Source organism: Micrasema longulum, unplaced genomic scaffold, assembly GCF_059751315.1.
Source record: "Micrasema longulum isolate JH-2025_06_02 unplaced genomic scaffold, ASM5975131v1 h1tg000186l, whole genome shotgun sequence".
In the NCBI taxonomy this organism is placed as follows: domain Eukaryota; kingdom Metazoa; phylum Arthropoda; class Insecta; order Trichoptera; family Brachycentridae; genus Micrasema; species Micrasema longulum.
The window spans coordinates 443,218-461,664 of NW_028277391.1; the positions used below are offsets into that span (position 1 = coordinate 443,218).

The window sequence follows — 18,447 nt, forward strand, 5'->3', positions numbered from 1 at the left end:
ACTGTGTAACGTTCATCATTCTGCCTATGTTTGGACATCCAATTTTCCTCAACTCTTCCATCTCTTGACTTTTGTAAAGTACAGCAATGTAGGTATTGAAGATACTGTCAGTCTAATCTACTTTAAATTCAGCTGAATCCACTCCATCAAACGATCATGTTTGTGCTGTAGGTTTTTTTTGCGATGTTTTTACTTTTTAGATTACTAAATTTGTAAGTATTTTGAGATATTTTTTTAAGCGTCCTAATCTGTGTATGGTTTTTCAAAATAAAGGTTTTTGTGTCATTTAATAAAACTTAAATAAATATGATTGAAACGAAATAGTAAACACAGAAATGGGGCAGGTATAAACATAAATGACGAAGAAGCTTGTTTGCTTTACCTTACCTTACCGGTCAGCAGAAAAAAATATGTTCAAAAATAAAGTTATTTTATTATTATATTATAAATACATTTGCTCTTTACTAATGATAAGTATTTATTAGGCATACGTAGGTACTTTTTTTATATTTTGGATGAAAATTAAAAAAAAAAAAAATAGCTGGCCTATGCCAAAACATTTGTATATTGTAGCTTTTAAATTAGTATTGGAGGCGGTAAATCTATTAGAGATGTAACAAAAAAATTGGAATTATGTCGTACCACTCTATTTGAAATATAAAAAACAAACAAGTTTATTAATTTAAATCCAATATTGACAGCCTAGAAGAGTGTTTAAAAAAATAGGGAAATATTAAATATTATTTTTTACATTCTTAAAGTAATTAAGGTACTGTCGCGTAAAAAAAATCCTCACTTATTAGTAGTAAACATTTAAAAATTTGTAATTTAAAACTTGTTAAGAGCATTGTCACAAATCTTGAGGTCACAACTATCAAGGCCAAACATGTCGCGTTTTTCTCTCTCTAGAGACGTATTTAAAAAATAAAAAAAATGTATTTATATTTGAAAACATTTCTCCGTAATAAGTATCCATATTAATTTTGAACGTACAATGAATTATTCAAAATACTTTCCATATATTTTTATCGGTATTCGTAGTATGTGATATTTCCCAATTACGGAAAAGATAATGATTTAGCGTTTGTTGAAGTGCTCGAGAATTTATTTTGGATTACCTACAGCTGATGTTAAAAAACTGGCATTAGATTATTCAATTAGATTATTTGGCTTCACAACAAGTTTGCCAGAAGTCCGCAAATACCAACATGCCAAAGAGAAGAAAGCGTAAAGAAAAAGGAAATAGCTTACCCCAGCTTACCCCAACACTGTTATTTTTTGCCCGAGAGTGGGGTGGAAATTAACATTGACCCTTTTCTTAAAATTGGTTTTTGTAAATGTTGAGTATAAATTCATGTGAAATATTTATTAAGTGAGTAATTCAATGGATGAAATGTATTTTCAGTATCTTATAACTGAAAAATGTCACATGCAATATTTTTTTTAATTGTTGATTTAAGCCCCTTCTTAATACGAAAAAAGCGTGTTTTTATTAATAAATTTATTGGTTCATAAAAAAATATTAATTTTTTGAAATCGCGCAATTCAATCAGATTTCGTAACTTTGGTTGTAAAGTACCTTACAGACACATTTTTAATATTCTTTTAGGTTCAAAGTATTATATCCAAATGCATGAATTGGTATGTTCATTTTCACTTTTCACCACCAAATAAGGCAGTGAAATGAAGTAAATGCACAAAATATTTATAATAAAAACATGTACATCGTAAATTAAATTATTCCAAATGAATGGTTTTTATATCGTAGTGGTATTTATTTTTAGTTTTTACGATTTATGCTTTATGCGTTGGGCGGATTTTGTCGGTATGCTAAAAAATATTCTGTTTTTGAATTTGGTGCAACAGGAAAACATTTTTTAGGAGGAAATATGGAAGTCTAGGCTTTTACAGTGTTTATAACCTGTCATTGGCTGGTTTAATTGTCCATTTTACACACTGTGTAACATTCACCATTTTGCCTTTGTTTGAACATCCACATTTCCTCAACTCTTCCATCTGTTGACTTTTGTGAAGTTAAAGTGCCGAAACCTTTATCTTGTGGGTGAGATTCATCCGGCTGAACCAATTCACCTACTGGGCAACGCCTGAAAACAATTTTTCAATTTATACTCGAGGATGGAAATCCAGCCGGTCTGCAAGCATTTGGACACACTTAAAACATTGTTGAATTATTTAATACTTTTCCGATAAATAAATACAACTCTTCTATAAGCGTAATCGTGAATGAGAAACAATGTGTTAAGGGATAATTTTAACCTGGCGATAGTAAATTTAAAACCATGTAAATGCCTATTCTTCCACATTCTCTAATAATTCCTTAATTTCGGTTAAGATAACATATTTTTCTAAGGCTTTCCCGTTTTGTACAAATATGAATTTTTGTAGTACTTTTCCTGCTATTAGGAATAATATTTGGATTCAACGGTATTGCAATTTGTATTGAATACGCTAATGAAGCCAGATTGTGCGCCGTTTGCAGTCGTGTGCGGGTGTCCGCGCCGCGATGAACAATGAGCGACCAATGGAGGTAGGATGGGGCTCATGACTTGTTTGATGCTTGCAGGTAGGGCGAATGTGACCCGCGTGTCCCCGCCCCTCGCGGCCCTCACCCCCGCCCCGCCGGCGACCCAGCCCCCTCGCAAGGCGCCCCCCAACGCAGATCACATGTTGCGGCGTAACGATACCTCAGGTAGGAGTTGCGTCCCGACGCCAACGCGACGGCGACGCATTTCCTCACATCCAAAATTTGCGCAATTTTTTACATTTCTATGTTTTTCACTCAATTATCTGTAATACCTTCGGATTTAGATACATCCATATTTAATAAGATCGAACATTTGTAAAATATACCATTAATTTGATCGCGTTTTGATTTATGGGCACATTTTTTCCATTTTGTTTTGCACCATAACAGGCCAGGAAGCCCAATTAAAGTAATGAATTATACCATAAAAAACTCAGGATTGAGAAAATCAAATGTTTTTTTTTTGTGTTCTCACCAAGTATTTAACCCGGAACGATTCGTGCCGGAGTAAAATGTCTTTGCCATTCCACCACAGAGGCCGCCTAAACTATATACTACGCTAAAATGAAGCTTTTTCCGAAATAATTTTCTTGGATTATTTTAAACGCTGAAAAAAATATGTTATGTATGTATTTATGGGATTAGTACACAGTATTTTTTTTATGAGTTTCTCTTCTCTTCAATATAAATAAATATGTCAATTTTAATAAAAAAACAAGATTTTATATAAGTGGAAGTTAGTATCATCGCATGTTTACATAATAATAATCTACGAGATAAGACTTTACTAAGATTGTTTTGTAAGAAAATTCACTTTTGCAATAAGAAAACAATTGAGTTTTGTTTAAAGACGACCAAAATATTTTGTTTGTTGATGTTCTGATGGCATTTCTGTGAGTTTTTATTAAAGAAATGCTTCAGTAATGATTTATGTATGCATTTATAAATAAAACATTTTTTTTTGCCTTTCAACAAGTTGACGATTATTCACGTACAAAAGGGTGTGACGATAATTATTTTTTCCGAATTTTGAAACAAAAGAGGTCTAAAAAGTTGCCTTATGGATTACACGGAATGTAAAAAATATTTGATACTTCTTTTGGCCCTCAACCAGAGATTGAAGTTTTCGAAAAATTCCATTTTTTGCGCTAAACCGGCTGTCATTTCGTATTTAAGTATGAAAATCAGTTTGATTAAATGTTATAATGTGCATTTTATCTTATTAAATAAGCATCTTAGGGCGTGGGTTGCACTTTGTTTTGTGATAAATGGATAGCATTGTTTTGATGAGCCATTGTTTTCGTCAATATTAGCCAGGAGCTCAACGAAATCAGTTCTGCGGAGTGTAAACTTTTTGAATTTCGGTAGTTTTAAAACGTGTTCGATTTGTAATGTGATTAATTTAACTAACATTTTATTGATATAGATAATTAACAAAATATTCAATCAGTTAAAAACTTCAAACCTCGGTTGAGGGCGAAAAGTAGGATAGAATATTTTTTTTAATAATTTTTACGTTCAATGTAATAAAAAATGCAACTTTTTAGACCCCTTTCACTTTGACGTCTATAAAAATAAAAAAAACTTCATATATTATCGGCCCACTCTAATCTACATGGCTTAGGTACTAGGATAAAATCATTATTGTTCATCATGGAAATGGGATGTTTGATCACTGATTTTGGTTTATTGCCTTTGTGAGTCTAATCTCCATTGTTGCAAAGTCAATGATCAATGGTGCGCGATAACTGCTTTTAACGACAATGTGAATATCTGTTAAGAATATTCTATCTTTTCTGCATTTTGCTTCAAGATTATGGCGTTGTACATTGAACAAATTTGACAATGAAATAATAAATGTTCGACCCTCTATTTATTTATTAATGCTTAATTAAGTAAGTTCATAACATTTTAAGAACTAATATAAACTTTTAATAATATTACAATTTTTTTATAAAAATTTCTCAATTATATATTTTTTCAAATTAATTTTATCTATTTCTTTTATTTCTTCAGGTAACTCATTGTACAGCTTCAATCCCTTGTACAATGAGTTTTGAGATTCTGTTTTTTTCCTCATTGGTAATCTTATCTTTTTTTTACCCCTTGTTTCATATGTTTGACATTGTTGGTTAAATTTAATTATTGTTTTTATTTTATTCATCCTCTTAATTTTTTTGTGTATAAAAATAGCCACATTATATTTAATTTGTTGCTTTACGTGAGCAAGCCAATTTCTTTGTGCATTCTTTCTACATTAGAATATATATATTTTTTTAGTATAATCCTCATTGCCTTATTTTGAAGAATTTGTATATTTTGAATTTCTCCTTTATTACATAAAAAAGAATGGAAGAACAGTAATTAATGTGTGGACATATTATTGTTTTATTTATAAGAATACTACTGTTTAAATCTTTTACATTTCGTAATCTTCCCATAAATGAATTTTTTTTTTAAATTTTTTTTTCTATGAAGAAATCGCATCAACATTTGTCATCAATCCTTAATTTAAACCTTTAAAAGTAATATTATACGGGTTTAACTTAATCATAATTTTGCTATCTTTACCCAGTGGTAAATAGCGCACTTCAATAGTACAAAATTGCAGCGTATCTTCATTTTTTTACATTGCGATCACAAAGCGATAAGTTTCAATCTTCAGGGCCACAATAACAAATGCTCTCTTCATTGGCACATACTAAGACGGTATTTTTCTAGTTTTTTTAAATAACACATGTATGCTCTACCGACCTGTCGATACGTTTTTTCATTACGTCATCTTAGACGTCATATTATGATCAAATTCAATCAATAAGTATCACCAAAACTTTACATCGCGTTCAATGCTGAATTAAAGTTGAAGTTTTTCTCTTTCCTACACGTGAATTTAAAAATCAACACTTGAAATGCAAAATCTAGGTCAACAGTACTTATTTTGAATCAAATTCAACTCTGATCTTTTTTTAGGAAAATTTAAGAGACGATACTTCGATTTTTTATTTCAAATGTCATTTAATGACTAACCGCGTAATTTTCAAAACTCTTTTTTTGACTCCTCGGTACACAATCTTACTTTTTAACGGTAGGTCTTAGAGACGTAAAATTTAGAATCAACGTATAAAATACTATTTTTTAAATAACCGTGCTATTTTAAGGCCAAACTTTGAAGGTCTTTCTTAGCACAGATTTAAAGTTTTTTAAAAATAACAAATTAAAAATATAGCTTTCATTTATGTATTATGATTTTTAAACTGAACCCGTGTTAGGCCATATTTGATGAACAACAAAAAATATGTTAGATTAATTGGTTAAGATAAAGCAATAAAAGTAAATACATAATCTATTGATGAAAAAAAATGAATTAAGATATAATAGTTGATTGCGCTAATGTATTTATGTAACTACATATTTTTTAACTAACAAACCTCAACAACACTTTTATTATGTTCTTGTACCGCCCAGGAGTTAGTTAAGAGTTTACCACCGTTTAGTATTGACGAGACTACGCACAACTGCATCCGCTTAACTGCTCCGCATCGCATCTTTCCGCATACAACATCCGCTACTGCACCCCTTAGCAATCTTCGAATAATGTGAGAAAGTCAAGTGTCCCAGAGCCATCTCTCGGCTTCCAGTTAACTGACCAAGATTGATCTGGGATATAAGAGATTCAATCATTTCCTTAATTATATATACCGCACCGCTCCGCATGGCCAATTAGCCCCTCCAATGCTTAGTACTAATTCGACTGGTAACAACTTCCAAGACTATTTTTTGGTTCGTGCTGTAATACAGTGGTTTGAGCAATTTTGTTATGGTGTAGAGGAGGTGAATGATACACCACGCTCTAGCAGGCTTGTCGTCGAAAACATCGATTAAATCATGGAAAATATCGAGATATACCGTCATGTTAGCAGTTGTAGCATCGCCTAGGAGCTGAATATCGATGATAAAACCATTTTAAATCATTTGCAGATTGCTGGGTTTAAAAAAAAAAAGCTCGACGTTTGGGTGCCACACGAGCCGACGCAAAAAAATCTCATGAACTGAATTCCTATCTGCGAATCGCTGCTGAATTGCAACTAAATTGACCCATTTCTGAAACGGATTGTGACTGGTGATGAAAAATGAATCACTGACGACAATTTTAAGCAACAAAAATCGAGGTCAAAAGCCAACAAAGCGGCCCAGACCATGGACCTCGCCAGGACTGGCAGACAGGAAGGTGTTGCTGTGTGTTTGGTGGAATTGGCAGGGAATACTTTACTATGAGCTGCTTCTTTATGGCCAAATGCTTCATTTTGCCCTCTAATGTGAACAACTCGACCATTTGAAGCTGGCAATTGAACAGAAGCGGCCAGCATCGGTAAATATGACAGGAATCGGGTTTCATCAGGACAATGCCAGGCCGCATACATATTTGATGGCGCTCCAGAAGCTTCGGGAGCTCGAATGGAAAGTTCTTATGCATCCACCTTATAGTGCGGACCTAGCACCAAGTGATTACTACCTGTTCCTGTCTATGGCCAACGCGCTTGGGGGTACAAATTTGGCTTCAATAAAAGCCTATGAAAATTGGTTGCTCGAGTTTTTTGCCAATAGGGACAAGGGCTCCTACAAAAAAGGCATAATGAAGTTATATTCTCGTTCGCAACAAGTTATCGAACAGACTGGCGCATAAATCGGATGATTACAACACTTTTTATAAAGTATTGAAATAAAGCAAAAAATACGAAATGACTTTTTCCCCAACCTATTATGTGAAATCGAAATAGGTGAAACATGTGAAATAAAAATTTCACAACTGTCATGGTTATATTGCGTTTTTAGATTTTTGCTATTAGGTAGTACTTTTATTTTATCACTTTATTTTGTACTGGTCATACATATTTTATGTACAGCTATCGTACTCAATTAATTGATGATGTAATGTATCATGTGTATTTCTTTGTGTTTTTTTTATCTAGTTCTGCTATCATCCCATTCAATTTGTGTCTTTCAAATACTCATTAATGAGAATTGGCTTTTTAAAACAAATAACAGTACGGAGTACCAAGCGCGTGTACTAACGTGATTCCTTATCCCGCGTGCAGTTGGGGTATATTATGAATTTTCAAACATATCTGTTATAACAATTTTTTATTATTTCTGGTTGATTAAACCTGTTTATGATGTTAAACTAAATTGTATTTGTAATTTCTGAATAAATAAAACTTAAATTTACATTCGAAATACTTACTTTGTGGTCATTTATTATAATAAAATAAATAAAAAAACTTTTTTTTTTGAACCAGTAATTTTTATTTTTTCTGTCGACCGGTTTCAAAGCTACACAATCTCCTTTATCGAGGTATACTTAACTAATGAATCTTATCCTAATTAATGTTAGTAAATATTTAAAATCAATCACTTACCGACTTTTCATGTGTACCGATTTCAAGATGTACCCGTCTCTTCGTCAGGACACTGACTACACTAACATGCATATACTAAAATACTCTTATCACCTTTACCGCCACCGTAGTAAACATAGTATTCACAAAAAAAATACATAAATTACATGCAGAGCTTAAGGGGATGCAAACACCACCATGTCCGAACATGCACTAAAATTAGCTTAATAATATTTAACGACTTATCGCGGAATTTGTGGGGGAGGGGTCCTAGGGGTGGATATGCAAAGTGGTTGAACTTTACATTATTGGTTAATTTTTAAAACAAAAAGTGGACTTTATTGAAAAGTTATTTGATAATTTATTCAGGGAAAATTATTTTTTTAAGCTTTTTATGTGAAACACCTCTATGTTGTTTAATTTAGGTCCTTTTTATTATTTGAATGTTAAATTTTAACTCCTGTATCCTTAATAAAATCTTGATTTGAATTTATGATATGATTAGCAAACTTTGAAAAATTATCATTATTTAAACATCTCATGTGTTTTAAAATGCGACGTTCTCCAAATATACCTTGATGGACACGTGTTGCATTGATGTTGATATACCCCTAAGTTGCCATATATATATCTATTATCTTAATATTTTCTTAGTAATTTTTCCAGCATTATTTTTTTTGTAAAAAGCAGTTAATATATTTTTTATCAAGAATTTGTCAAATTTAAGTTGTGAAATTATTTACATACTGAATTTTTCTCCATTTATAAGTACCACCTATGTCTTTGTTGGTATTTAAGAATTAAAAATCTAATAATTTATTGACTGATTTTTGTTCAAGTTTTCTATTTAAAAGGATATGAATTAATTTTGCGGTGTAACCGTAATTTATTGCAAATTGCTTTTTGCTGTTAAGTTCAACTTTGAAATCTCATTTAGATAAAGGAATACTATCGTTTAAATAAGATCAATTTTTCAGAGTTTGCTAATTGTCTCATTAATTCAATTCACGAGTTTATTAAGGATGAAGGAGTTAAAATTTTACATTCAAATACATAAAAGGACTTAAATTTAATAACATGGAGGTATTTCACAATAAACAGGCTTTGAGAAATAATACTTCACTGATAAAATATCGACAATGTTTTATTTATGTCCAAATGTTTGCAGAAGATGGAAGAGTTGAGGAAATGTGGATGTTTAAACACATACAGAATGATAAATGTTATACAGTGTGTAAAGTGGCCACTTAAACATAAGTCATGTAAATGTCAAGACTTTCATATTCTTTTCTGAAGAAAATTTACCTCTCTGTTGCAACAAATTTTAATGAAATATCGTTTCAATATGGCTGACTTTTCGATTAAAAAATTAACCATTTGTATAACTTTTAACCTCCCGCCCCTCCCCTTCCCATCTTTTCACCACAACTCCTTCTCTATTTTACTGTTTTACAATACAATTAGAGTATAAGAATCCAAGATGTGTCATTCCATGAATGTTTCGATTTGTGTCAAGTTAAAAAATAAAAATTAATTTATTGTTCTAAGGAACAATACTCTACACTAAATTTAAACTTGATTTGTTCTAAAGAACAATACTCTACATCCGATTATGTTCAATACAGCATAACAAGTATAATCTGTCCGTGAATAGTTGATACAAAACGGTAGCAGCTGTCTAGTCATTCTTCCAGAAACCTTGTGATTTATTATTTAAGAAAAAAAAATGTAATGAAGATTTTGGCGTTATTTAACTTGGTGGGTGGTCAACAAAGAGAGCCCTGTTTATTTATTTATTCATTCAAAATAACACTCGTTTAAATATAAATTAACTTATTAAGGTTTTTTAGGATGTGTCCGTGTCCAGCCATAATAAATAACAATAAAAAATACATGGTTTTATAATTAGATTTAATTATAATGACATGTGATGCAAAAGAGTAACAATCCAGAAAAACAAAGTATAAATAAAAAGTCATAATATTCCAAAGAATACAATGTAAATAAAATGATCAGTTATAAATATAAAAACATAAATTACGCAAATTGAGATTCATACATAATCAAATAAACAAAAGAATAGTATCATTTAAATCAACAAAATAATAGTTCAAAAGTGAAATATAGTAATATTGAAAAAAACAAAATGATTGCATCATCGAAATCAATCGAAAAAGAGTATATATAAATATAATTGAAATGGTAATTGAAATAATATGGTTTTTAGAAACTGACTCAATACTCTAGTGAGAAAAAGTAATAATAAATAATATTTCAAATAAGAATGATGACTAAATTAAATAATATAAAAATAACTTCTGAAAAACATAAAAATATTAAGATGCATCAAATAAAAGTTACAGTATAAAAGGAAAGCAGATTTGTCAAGTTTTGCTAATAAAACACAAGGTAATGAGTTGTCGTACCGGATCTGAATTTGCTATGCGATACAGAAACTACTGCTTTCACGATTTCGGTCCCATTAAAATTTCATGGTAGCTTCCTCAAGTTAATAATAGTGGTAGTCAAAACCGCACATGTTTTCGTACCCTCGCCATTTTCAATTTTGTCTGTCAACGCGTCGACAATTTTCGCTTTGACTGCCAAGCGTAAATTTACTTTACAGGTTCACAAAAAAGCTTAGCTTATACCCCGACAACACTGAATATTACGTACATAATTTTTAGTGCATGTTTGGACACGGTGGTATTTGTATCCCCTTTAACTCTACATACACATTAAAAAAATGTAAATACTATATTATACACTACGGTGATGGTAAGGGTGGGAGTTTATTTTAGTATTTGCATGTTGGTGTAGTGAGTGTCCTGACGATGAGACGAGTACGTCTTGATTCTATCTCTAATATCACAAACATTAAAAAAAAGAGTGATCCTCACTAATGAGTGGTGTACTGTTAGGTGAAGTCATGTGGCTAAATTTACAACCAACATGGTAAAATGGCGTTACTGAAAAACAGAATTTTGTAAATCAATTTATTGATTATTTGGGCTTTTATTTATTTATATTTTACACTAAAAGAGTCACAAATTACAAAGGGATGAAGAATATTTTTGAGAAGGGATATGAAAGTCTTGGCATTTATAGGGCTTATGATCTGTAATTGGCTGCTTTAAGTGGCCACTTTACCAAATGTGTAACCTTCACTATTCAACCTATATTTAAACATCAATATTTCTTAAACTTTTCCATCTGTTGTTTTTTGAGTGTGTAGTCAACAACAACAACAAACCATCATGCCGTTTCCCCGTAGGGGTAGGCAGAGAGGATAGAACTCTATATTATCATACAGACCTCGCTTCCTCTACATTCATACATCTTCTTATGCACGCACGCCGATTATTCCTACTTTTGACATGTCCATCTTCAAGTATTTGATGGACTTGATCGTGCCATGTCTTTCTCGTTTTCTTCATCCATCAACATTTGCATCGTAGATCCTTTTAGTCGTTCTTTCGCTGTCCATTCGCTCTACATGTCCAAACCAACGCAGCACCCCTTTCTTGATTCTGTCGATAATGCATGTCTCAGCCTTACACATTTCACGGATCTCGACATTTGTGCACCTATCATACATCGTTTTACGAGTGTGTAGTCAATGTAAAATAACGGTTTTTGAAAAAAGTAATACTTGATATTAACAAAGTGTATCTGGACTACCGATATTTTTTGGTTTTTTCATTGAAACAAAGTGAACTTCAGATTTCTTTTTTTTGTGGCTTTTTTCACCGCGCTACTGGGGTTTTCTAGCCGGTGTCGTGTTTTGTTTTGTTTTTTTTTTATATTTACACATTTTTGTGTTAAAAATATATAAATTAGAGTGTAAATATCCAATATTACACTATCTGCAATATAATTATATAAAACTGAATTCCATTATTTGTAGATATTTACACAAAATTTACTTTAAAACGTTATTCTTATATTATATACGTAAATATTGATTTTAATTTATATTATGGATAACTTATACAGCGCATTCGAGATCCTCACCAAAAACACGAAAATGCAATCAACTGAGGCCTGAGGGGCCGGTTAAATGCAGCCGATAGGACCGATTTATTAATGCTGGTAAGGCCAATTTCATAAGGCCTAGAGGACAGATTTATAAAGACCCAAAGGGCTGGATGCAGCATGTTTTAGTCGTCAACAACGGACCTTTATTATTTTAAATTACAAATTTTTCACTACTAAATTTTATTTGCTTAGTAACCGAACTTTTTAATAGATAATTCATGTTTGTATATGTCCTATTTGTATAGTTTTAGAAGCATTATTTTGAGTGACATATCAATTTTTTCATTTATACTACTCCGAAACACAAACAATAAATTGTATGGCTCAAATGGACGACATTTCTAGGTGCCTTAGATTCTAAACAACCGAGGCCCGTAGGGCCGATACAACGAGGTCTGTGGGGTCGATTATACGAGTCCAAAAGGGTTGAATCCCCTATCATACAACAGACGGCGAAAGCCAACTGTTGCCTGGAAGTAGGATTATTTATACTGTCAAATGTCATTGAAAAGTAATTCTGAAAGTAAAAAAAAACACCCTGCATTTCCTACTAATTTTAATTGATTATTTGATACAAGTGCATTTTAGTAAGTTTTAATATTTTATTTTTTGTTACAGGTGGCGTCCACTTGGCTGTGAGATGGGCATCTTACTACGTGGTGTTCATTCTTGTGGTAAATGAAGTGATTCTGTAAATTGTACTTGTAACTTGTGACATGTCATAGTAACTTGTAACAGGCAATTCGCGATACGATATTTTCTGTATGGTTAATTGGCCTGGTAAAATAATTAAAATCCAAACAAACCTAAGTTTGATATATGTATATCCATACATATGATACATTAAAAAAATGGGTACACTAGGTAAATTATTGCCGGTTAAAATAATACATAATGTTTATCATACCCAATTAAATATATTTATGTATTAAAAAACTATTTTAATGTTTCGGACGTGATAGTAACAAATTATAAGGATATAAAATATCATTTTACATTACTATAGACAAAATATAAATATCACTTTTGAAAAAATCGACAAAATAAATCTTTTTATGTCTGCATACTTTGCAAGCACTTTCTACATAATTTTATTACAATAACAAATAATCCGAAATGACGAATTGTTCGTTAAGGAATGGCGAATGAAAGCTTTGTAAGAAGTTATTGAAATGTATAGAAATATTTTAATGTAAAAAATGTAAATACACATTAATTTCACTTACTTGTAGAAGTAAGTATAACAACGAAAATATCATCAAGATGAATCCATGAATCGTGCATCAAATTTTATCATACCTGCATATCAATAAGTTAACAGAAAAACCTTGTTCTAACGCAACACCGTAAACTTTGGATATGAATAAAAATAAAAACCGAAAAAGGGTTGTCATTTTCAATCTTTTTTCGCTGACTAAATACATATCTATTTAAAATATCAGTTTCAATCAAATAGTCAAACTATCTCTGACTGACTTAAAATGAATGGATCATTTTATCGACTTTTGTAAATAAAACTTTTATTAATTATAAATAAAAAATCCAGGGAAGTATTATTTAAATGTGTAAGTTAATAAAAATTAAATTTTGAGAAAACAATTATTCGTGCAATTATTTTCAACATAAATATGCTTTGCGAATACTTTTATTATTCAAATTTCATTTCGTAGATTATTAATTGCACATTCATGGTAGTGTTTAAAATAAATTACAAGTGTAAAGAATCAAACTACTTAATTACATGAATCACATAATTATTTGCTGGCTACTCATCATAATGTTAACACAGAGCTTTGAATGTAAACAATATTTATAAATTTAATATTGTATAATCTTAACTAATAATCTAAAATATGTGTTTTTTAGGGCTCATGTCCTACGAAAAAATGTTAAATCTATAAACATGTTATTTTTGTTGTTTTTTAGCTATCAGTTTTTTTATTGGATAGATAATCGAATAAATAAATACATACGTTTATGTGTATATATAATAAAATTCTGTAATACGTAAAATATGAACATTTTATCCGTTACCTACACATTATAACGTGAATAATTGAGAAGGTTTTTTTTAAATGATACTTAATTACCCTGTCTATGGACTTCTGTTTCAATAAACAACAATACGAAACTTTACCGTATTTTATTTCGATAAACAAATATATTTTTAAACGAGGACTGTGGGTCGCATCGAAGGATTGGGCGGCTGAAGATATGAGTAGAAGAGTCGTCGGGGGAAAATCTGTAGCGTGAGTATGTGATGAAAGAGATTGAGCATTGAAAACATTACCCAATTTAGATTAAAATTAACCATATTAAGAAATACAACTCACATTTCTGTGAATAACTGTCATTGGTTTAAATCTCTTACCATTTGTTTTTTGTTTTTTTTTTTTAATACGTTGTTCTGTTGATTTCGCGAATAATAAAAATAAAACGATGTTTTCATATTTAGATTCAAACACAGTACCGACACATTTGCGTCTTTTCATCAAAAGTGAATTGAGTACGGTTTTATTAAATCAATAAGTACAAAAAATAATAAGTAAAATTATTATTTACTATTTCTATCTGTGGTTTAAGTATGTTTATTGTGCTGTATTATTTTGCCTTTATAAAATACATATAAATGAATCAAGTAAGTAGTATTAATCATTGTCCATAATATTATTGCTAGGTATCACATCATATATGCGTTTTACTGGAAAATAATGTTACAAAACAAGAAATAAAATTTTAAAAATTGCATTTTATTTTTATTAAATAAAAGGTCCATCTCATTTTACAGAGGTCGGCCTTTTAAATGTTTTTTATCGGGCATTGTTTAATGTTTTTATCAATTAGCAAGTATTGATATTACGAATTATAATAAGCAGCTTATCATATCCTATGCAATATGCAGCAGTAAATTTTTGGAGTAATTTTAACAATTATACGTGTAATAAAATAATTAATTAACTTTGTTTTTGAACACAAATTAAAAAAAATCTACATAGCGGTTTGAAAGTACAGCAAGCTTCTTTCTTAAAGTTAAGTTAACTTATTAAAGTTAAGTAAGTAACAAATTCCCACGCGGTTGCTGGGCGAGAAATTGTGGGGGCTGAAGTCCTAGGGCTTCTACGATATAATTTACGACAGTATTTTAGTTTTAATGAAACAACTGAATATTCTTGATATGCTGTATGCAGTGTCAATCGGTCACAACCCCAACGAATGAGATGGATTGGGAGTGGATGCCGGTTACCTGGTTCATTCTTGATGGAATTGTGGTGTCTGACTGGTCAATTGCGAGCGGCACCAACACTAGGACGGGCCCCGATCTGGGGCTGAACACTTATGGTTGGTGAAAACAAAGTCTATGAGGCACACGTACAAAAAATATATACCACATGAGGCCTTATTGTGGTGGACGATCAAAGGATGCTAAGGTGGGAAGTGAACATCGGTTGTGGGTAAAAAGAATGTTGAAGTTGTGACAATAATCTTTTTTAACAACGCATACCCACATAATTTGCAACCCAAATTAGTTGTGAAAAACAAAGTTGTTGAATTTATTTTATTATAATTAATAACCGCAAAGTACGTAAGTGCTTAAGATATAAAATTTAAGATTGTTAAAAAAAAACATGCTCTTTTCCGCCATCTTCCAGCTTCGTTGTCGGCTGCAAGCTCCTGTGAATCCTTCATAGCCCGGTTTGCGTCCTGTAGTTCTGACATGAGCTACCGATGAACAGTCAAAAGCAGACGTCCAGGATATCTAAAACCTCTCGAAAACGGCTCTCAGTAGGCATTTGCAGTATATGGCCCGGCCAACCGCATCACCAAACGAAACCAAAAAACAACCTGGTCAATAGAAAAATGTGTCGTTATTTGTACTTTGACCAATAAACATGTTATTACACATACTTTTAAAAAAATACACCTGTTTTTTATGAGCAGATTGAGCCTATGTAATATTGTACGTGTAAATAAATACTAAAAAATACAATTTTCAGACAAAGGGATTTTGAGTAATTTGCAATCAAAATCTATACCCTACTTTCACTGTCTATTAAAACAATTAGAAATGAGAAAATGTTCAAAAAGGCTATAAAAAAAAGGTAATTAAGCTTGGTAGAAGTAAAATGGATAGTCTCATTCGCTCAAACCAATATTAAATCAACTGGTCCAAAAATGTATAATTTATGTCATGTTTTTGTTCTTTCAGAGTACTTTTTAAAATAAAAATAATATAGGTGTACTTGTACAGAAATTAAATATAAACTAAAATACGTTGTGTTTTAAGCTATCTGAACATTTTGTTATTTATCTCTGTTTATTAAGTCTTCTTTGTTTATTCTCACATGTAAAAACATTTTAAGTATATTTTTCAGTGTCCTCTGCACGAGTAAACCCCAGTGAGGTAACATTATTTTAAGAATTCATTTTTGTTCGTAATGGAAAAAAATATTAATCTTATCTCCAAAATATGTTGAGAAAAATATAAAAACTGTAAACGTTGTAAACAATTCACCAGCCTTGAAAATGCCCACGCAGGCGAAAACGCTCGTTGGTAAAAATAATAAAAAGTAAAACTAAACCAAGAAGTTTTATCGATAAGTTTATTTATAATTATATTCATAATCATTAACTATGGAGTGTTATCAAGAAATATCAACAAAAAACATCAATATTATCCTTCATTAGTCGCATAAACAACATACTAGTAAATTACTGAAAATGTTCGGCTTCATGTTACGTATGACTAAGGAATTCAAAAACATAGGCACTTTGAAGTTGATGTTTATTTCATTATCGAGAGGCCAGTTAAGAGTATTACTCTACACCTCTTCAGTATGGACTCCTTACTACAATTGTCACCAAAATTCTATGAAAAGAGTAAAAAAAAAATTATCTTAAGGTATATAAATTTTAAACTTAGAATCAGTCATGAATTTTTAAATTACGATTTTTAGTAAAAATCTTAAATTTGTTAAATCTTAACGAAAGAAAAAAAATTATAGACCTTTTATTTAAAAATAGTAAATTCAATTTGGAATTGCCTTGAACTGTTATCTCTCATCAATTTCAGGCTACCTGAAAGAATGACTAGACAGGTGCCACCGTTTTGTAGCAACAATTCACGGAAAGTGTATACTTGTCATATCGTATTGAACAGACTTTATGAACTCGGCAATGATTATTCCCATGTATTAAATATATTTAGTATAGAGTATTGGTCCCAAAGAACCAACCTTTTGAACTTTTTCAAAAATAGTAAATGGTAATTATATTGATTTATTTATACATTTCATCAAATATACAATTTTTTGTTCACTTTGCCTAGCTACATGAAACAGTACTTTACGATTTTATTGTTATATCAATTTTAAATATTTTATTAGATTTTTACATTTATTCTTAAATTGTGTAACTGAATATGTTGTATAATTTTTAGGTTTGATTTTTGTTTATAAATCTTGGGTTAAAAGTAATTAATGTTTTTCTTATTTTCTAATAATTAAACCAAATATGTTCAATATTATGATTTTTTGTAAAAAAAAACATATTCGCCGTTTATGTTAAAATAATAAAATAAAAACAAAATAATGGGTAAAAAAATAACTTTGCTGCAAATTATTTTATTTTAAGGGTGTGCTTAATTGAAAATACAAAAATCTACTTGTAATATTCAAATATAATTTTGATGAATTACAGGCGATCAAATACTTATGTATTTTTCATTCTTAAACTTTTTCTTCTTAATATGGTGTTTTTGTTTCTCGTTTTTATTATGTTTATAATTTGAACATTAAAGCACCTCTTAATTAGCCAATTTACATTCGCGCGCATATTTTTAGTAGTTTCGAGACTCCCTTCCTATTTTATAATTTTCAATTATTTTTTTCATAAAAACCTCCTGTCTGTAAAATAAATCAAATAACATAAATTTTTGTTTAAAAAATAAGTAAACGCAAATCGTAATATTACCCATAATTGTCTGATTTAACAGGTAAATTACCTGTTTAGTTTACGTTGTGCAATGTAAACTGGGTAAACTGGGGATTTCGCAGCATTCCTATGTCATAACATCAAAATATGCAATGCGCCATTCTCCTGAATTCCAAAACGGAGATGTCTAGTGACTAGGTAGTATATAAATGGAAAATAACACGAATATTTCAAATGGCCTTAAGCATTTGATCATAAATATTTTTGTCCTACGCTAAGTTCCTCAGCATCATTTCTAGAATACATTTAAAACAATTTCTATTTACTTTTTACCAAACGACCTTGGTTAAGTTTGTTCATGCAAGTATTAATGTACAACGTAATTAATGCCCCTGCATAAGTGTTGAAATTTCAAAATTAAATAGTAGTGTATTTTTATCAATTATTTAATTATGTGAATTTCATTTAAAACTTTATTTTATTTTGAAATGGACCAATATATATATATATTTTAATTCAAATTTGCTATGTTTATCT

The 18,447-nt window shown here is 30.5% G+C and overlaps 1 protein-coding gene across 2 annotated transcripts in view; it reads left to right on the forward strand.

The window, feature by feature from the left end:
* LOC148283849 (lachesin-like) overlaps positions 1 to 12,991 on the forward strand; it is a 260,559-nt gene extending 247,568 nt beyond the window's left edge. The window contains exons 10-11 of one of the 2 annotated variants that reach the window (XM_088243122.1): positions 2,585 to 2,710; positions 12,598 to 12,991. In XM_088243122.1, coding sequence (XP_088099248.1) covers positions 2,585 to 2,710; positions 12,598 to 12,674 — 203 coding nt within the window. In that variant the 3' untranslated portion in view covers positions 12,675 to 12,991. The remainder of the gene's footprint in view (positions 1 to 2,584; positions 2,711 to 12,597) is intronic. The other variant, XM_088243123.1, reaches the window with a different exon arrangement.
* Positions 12,992 to 18,447: the final 5,456 nt, after the last annotated feature.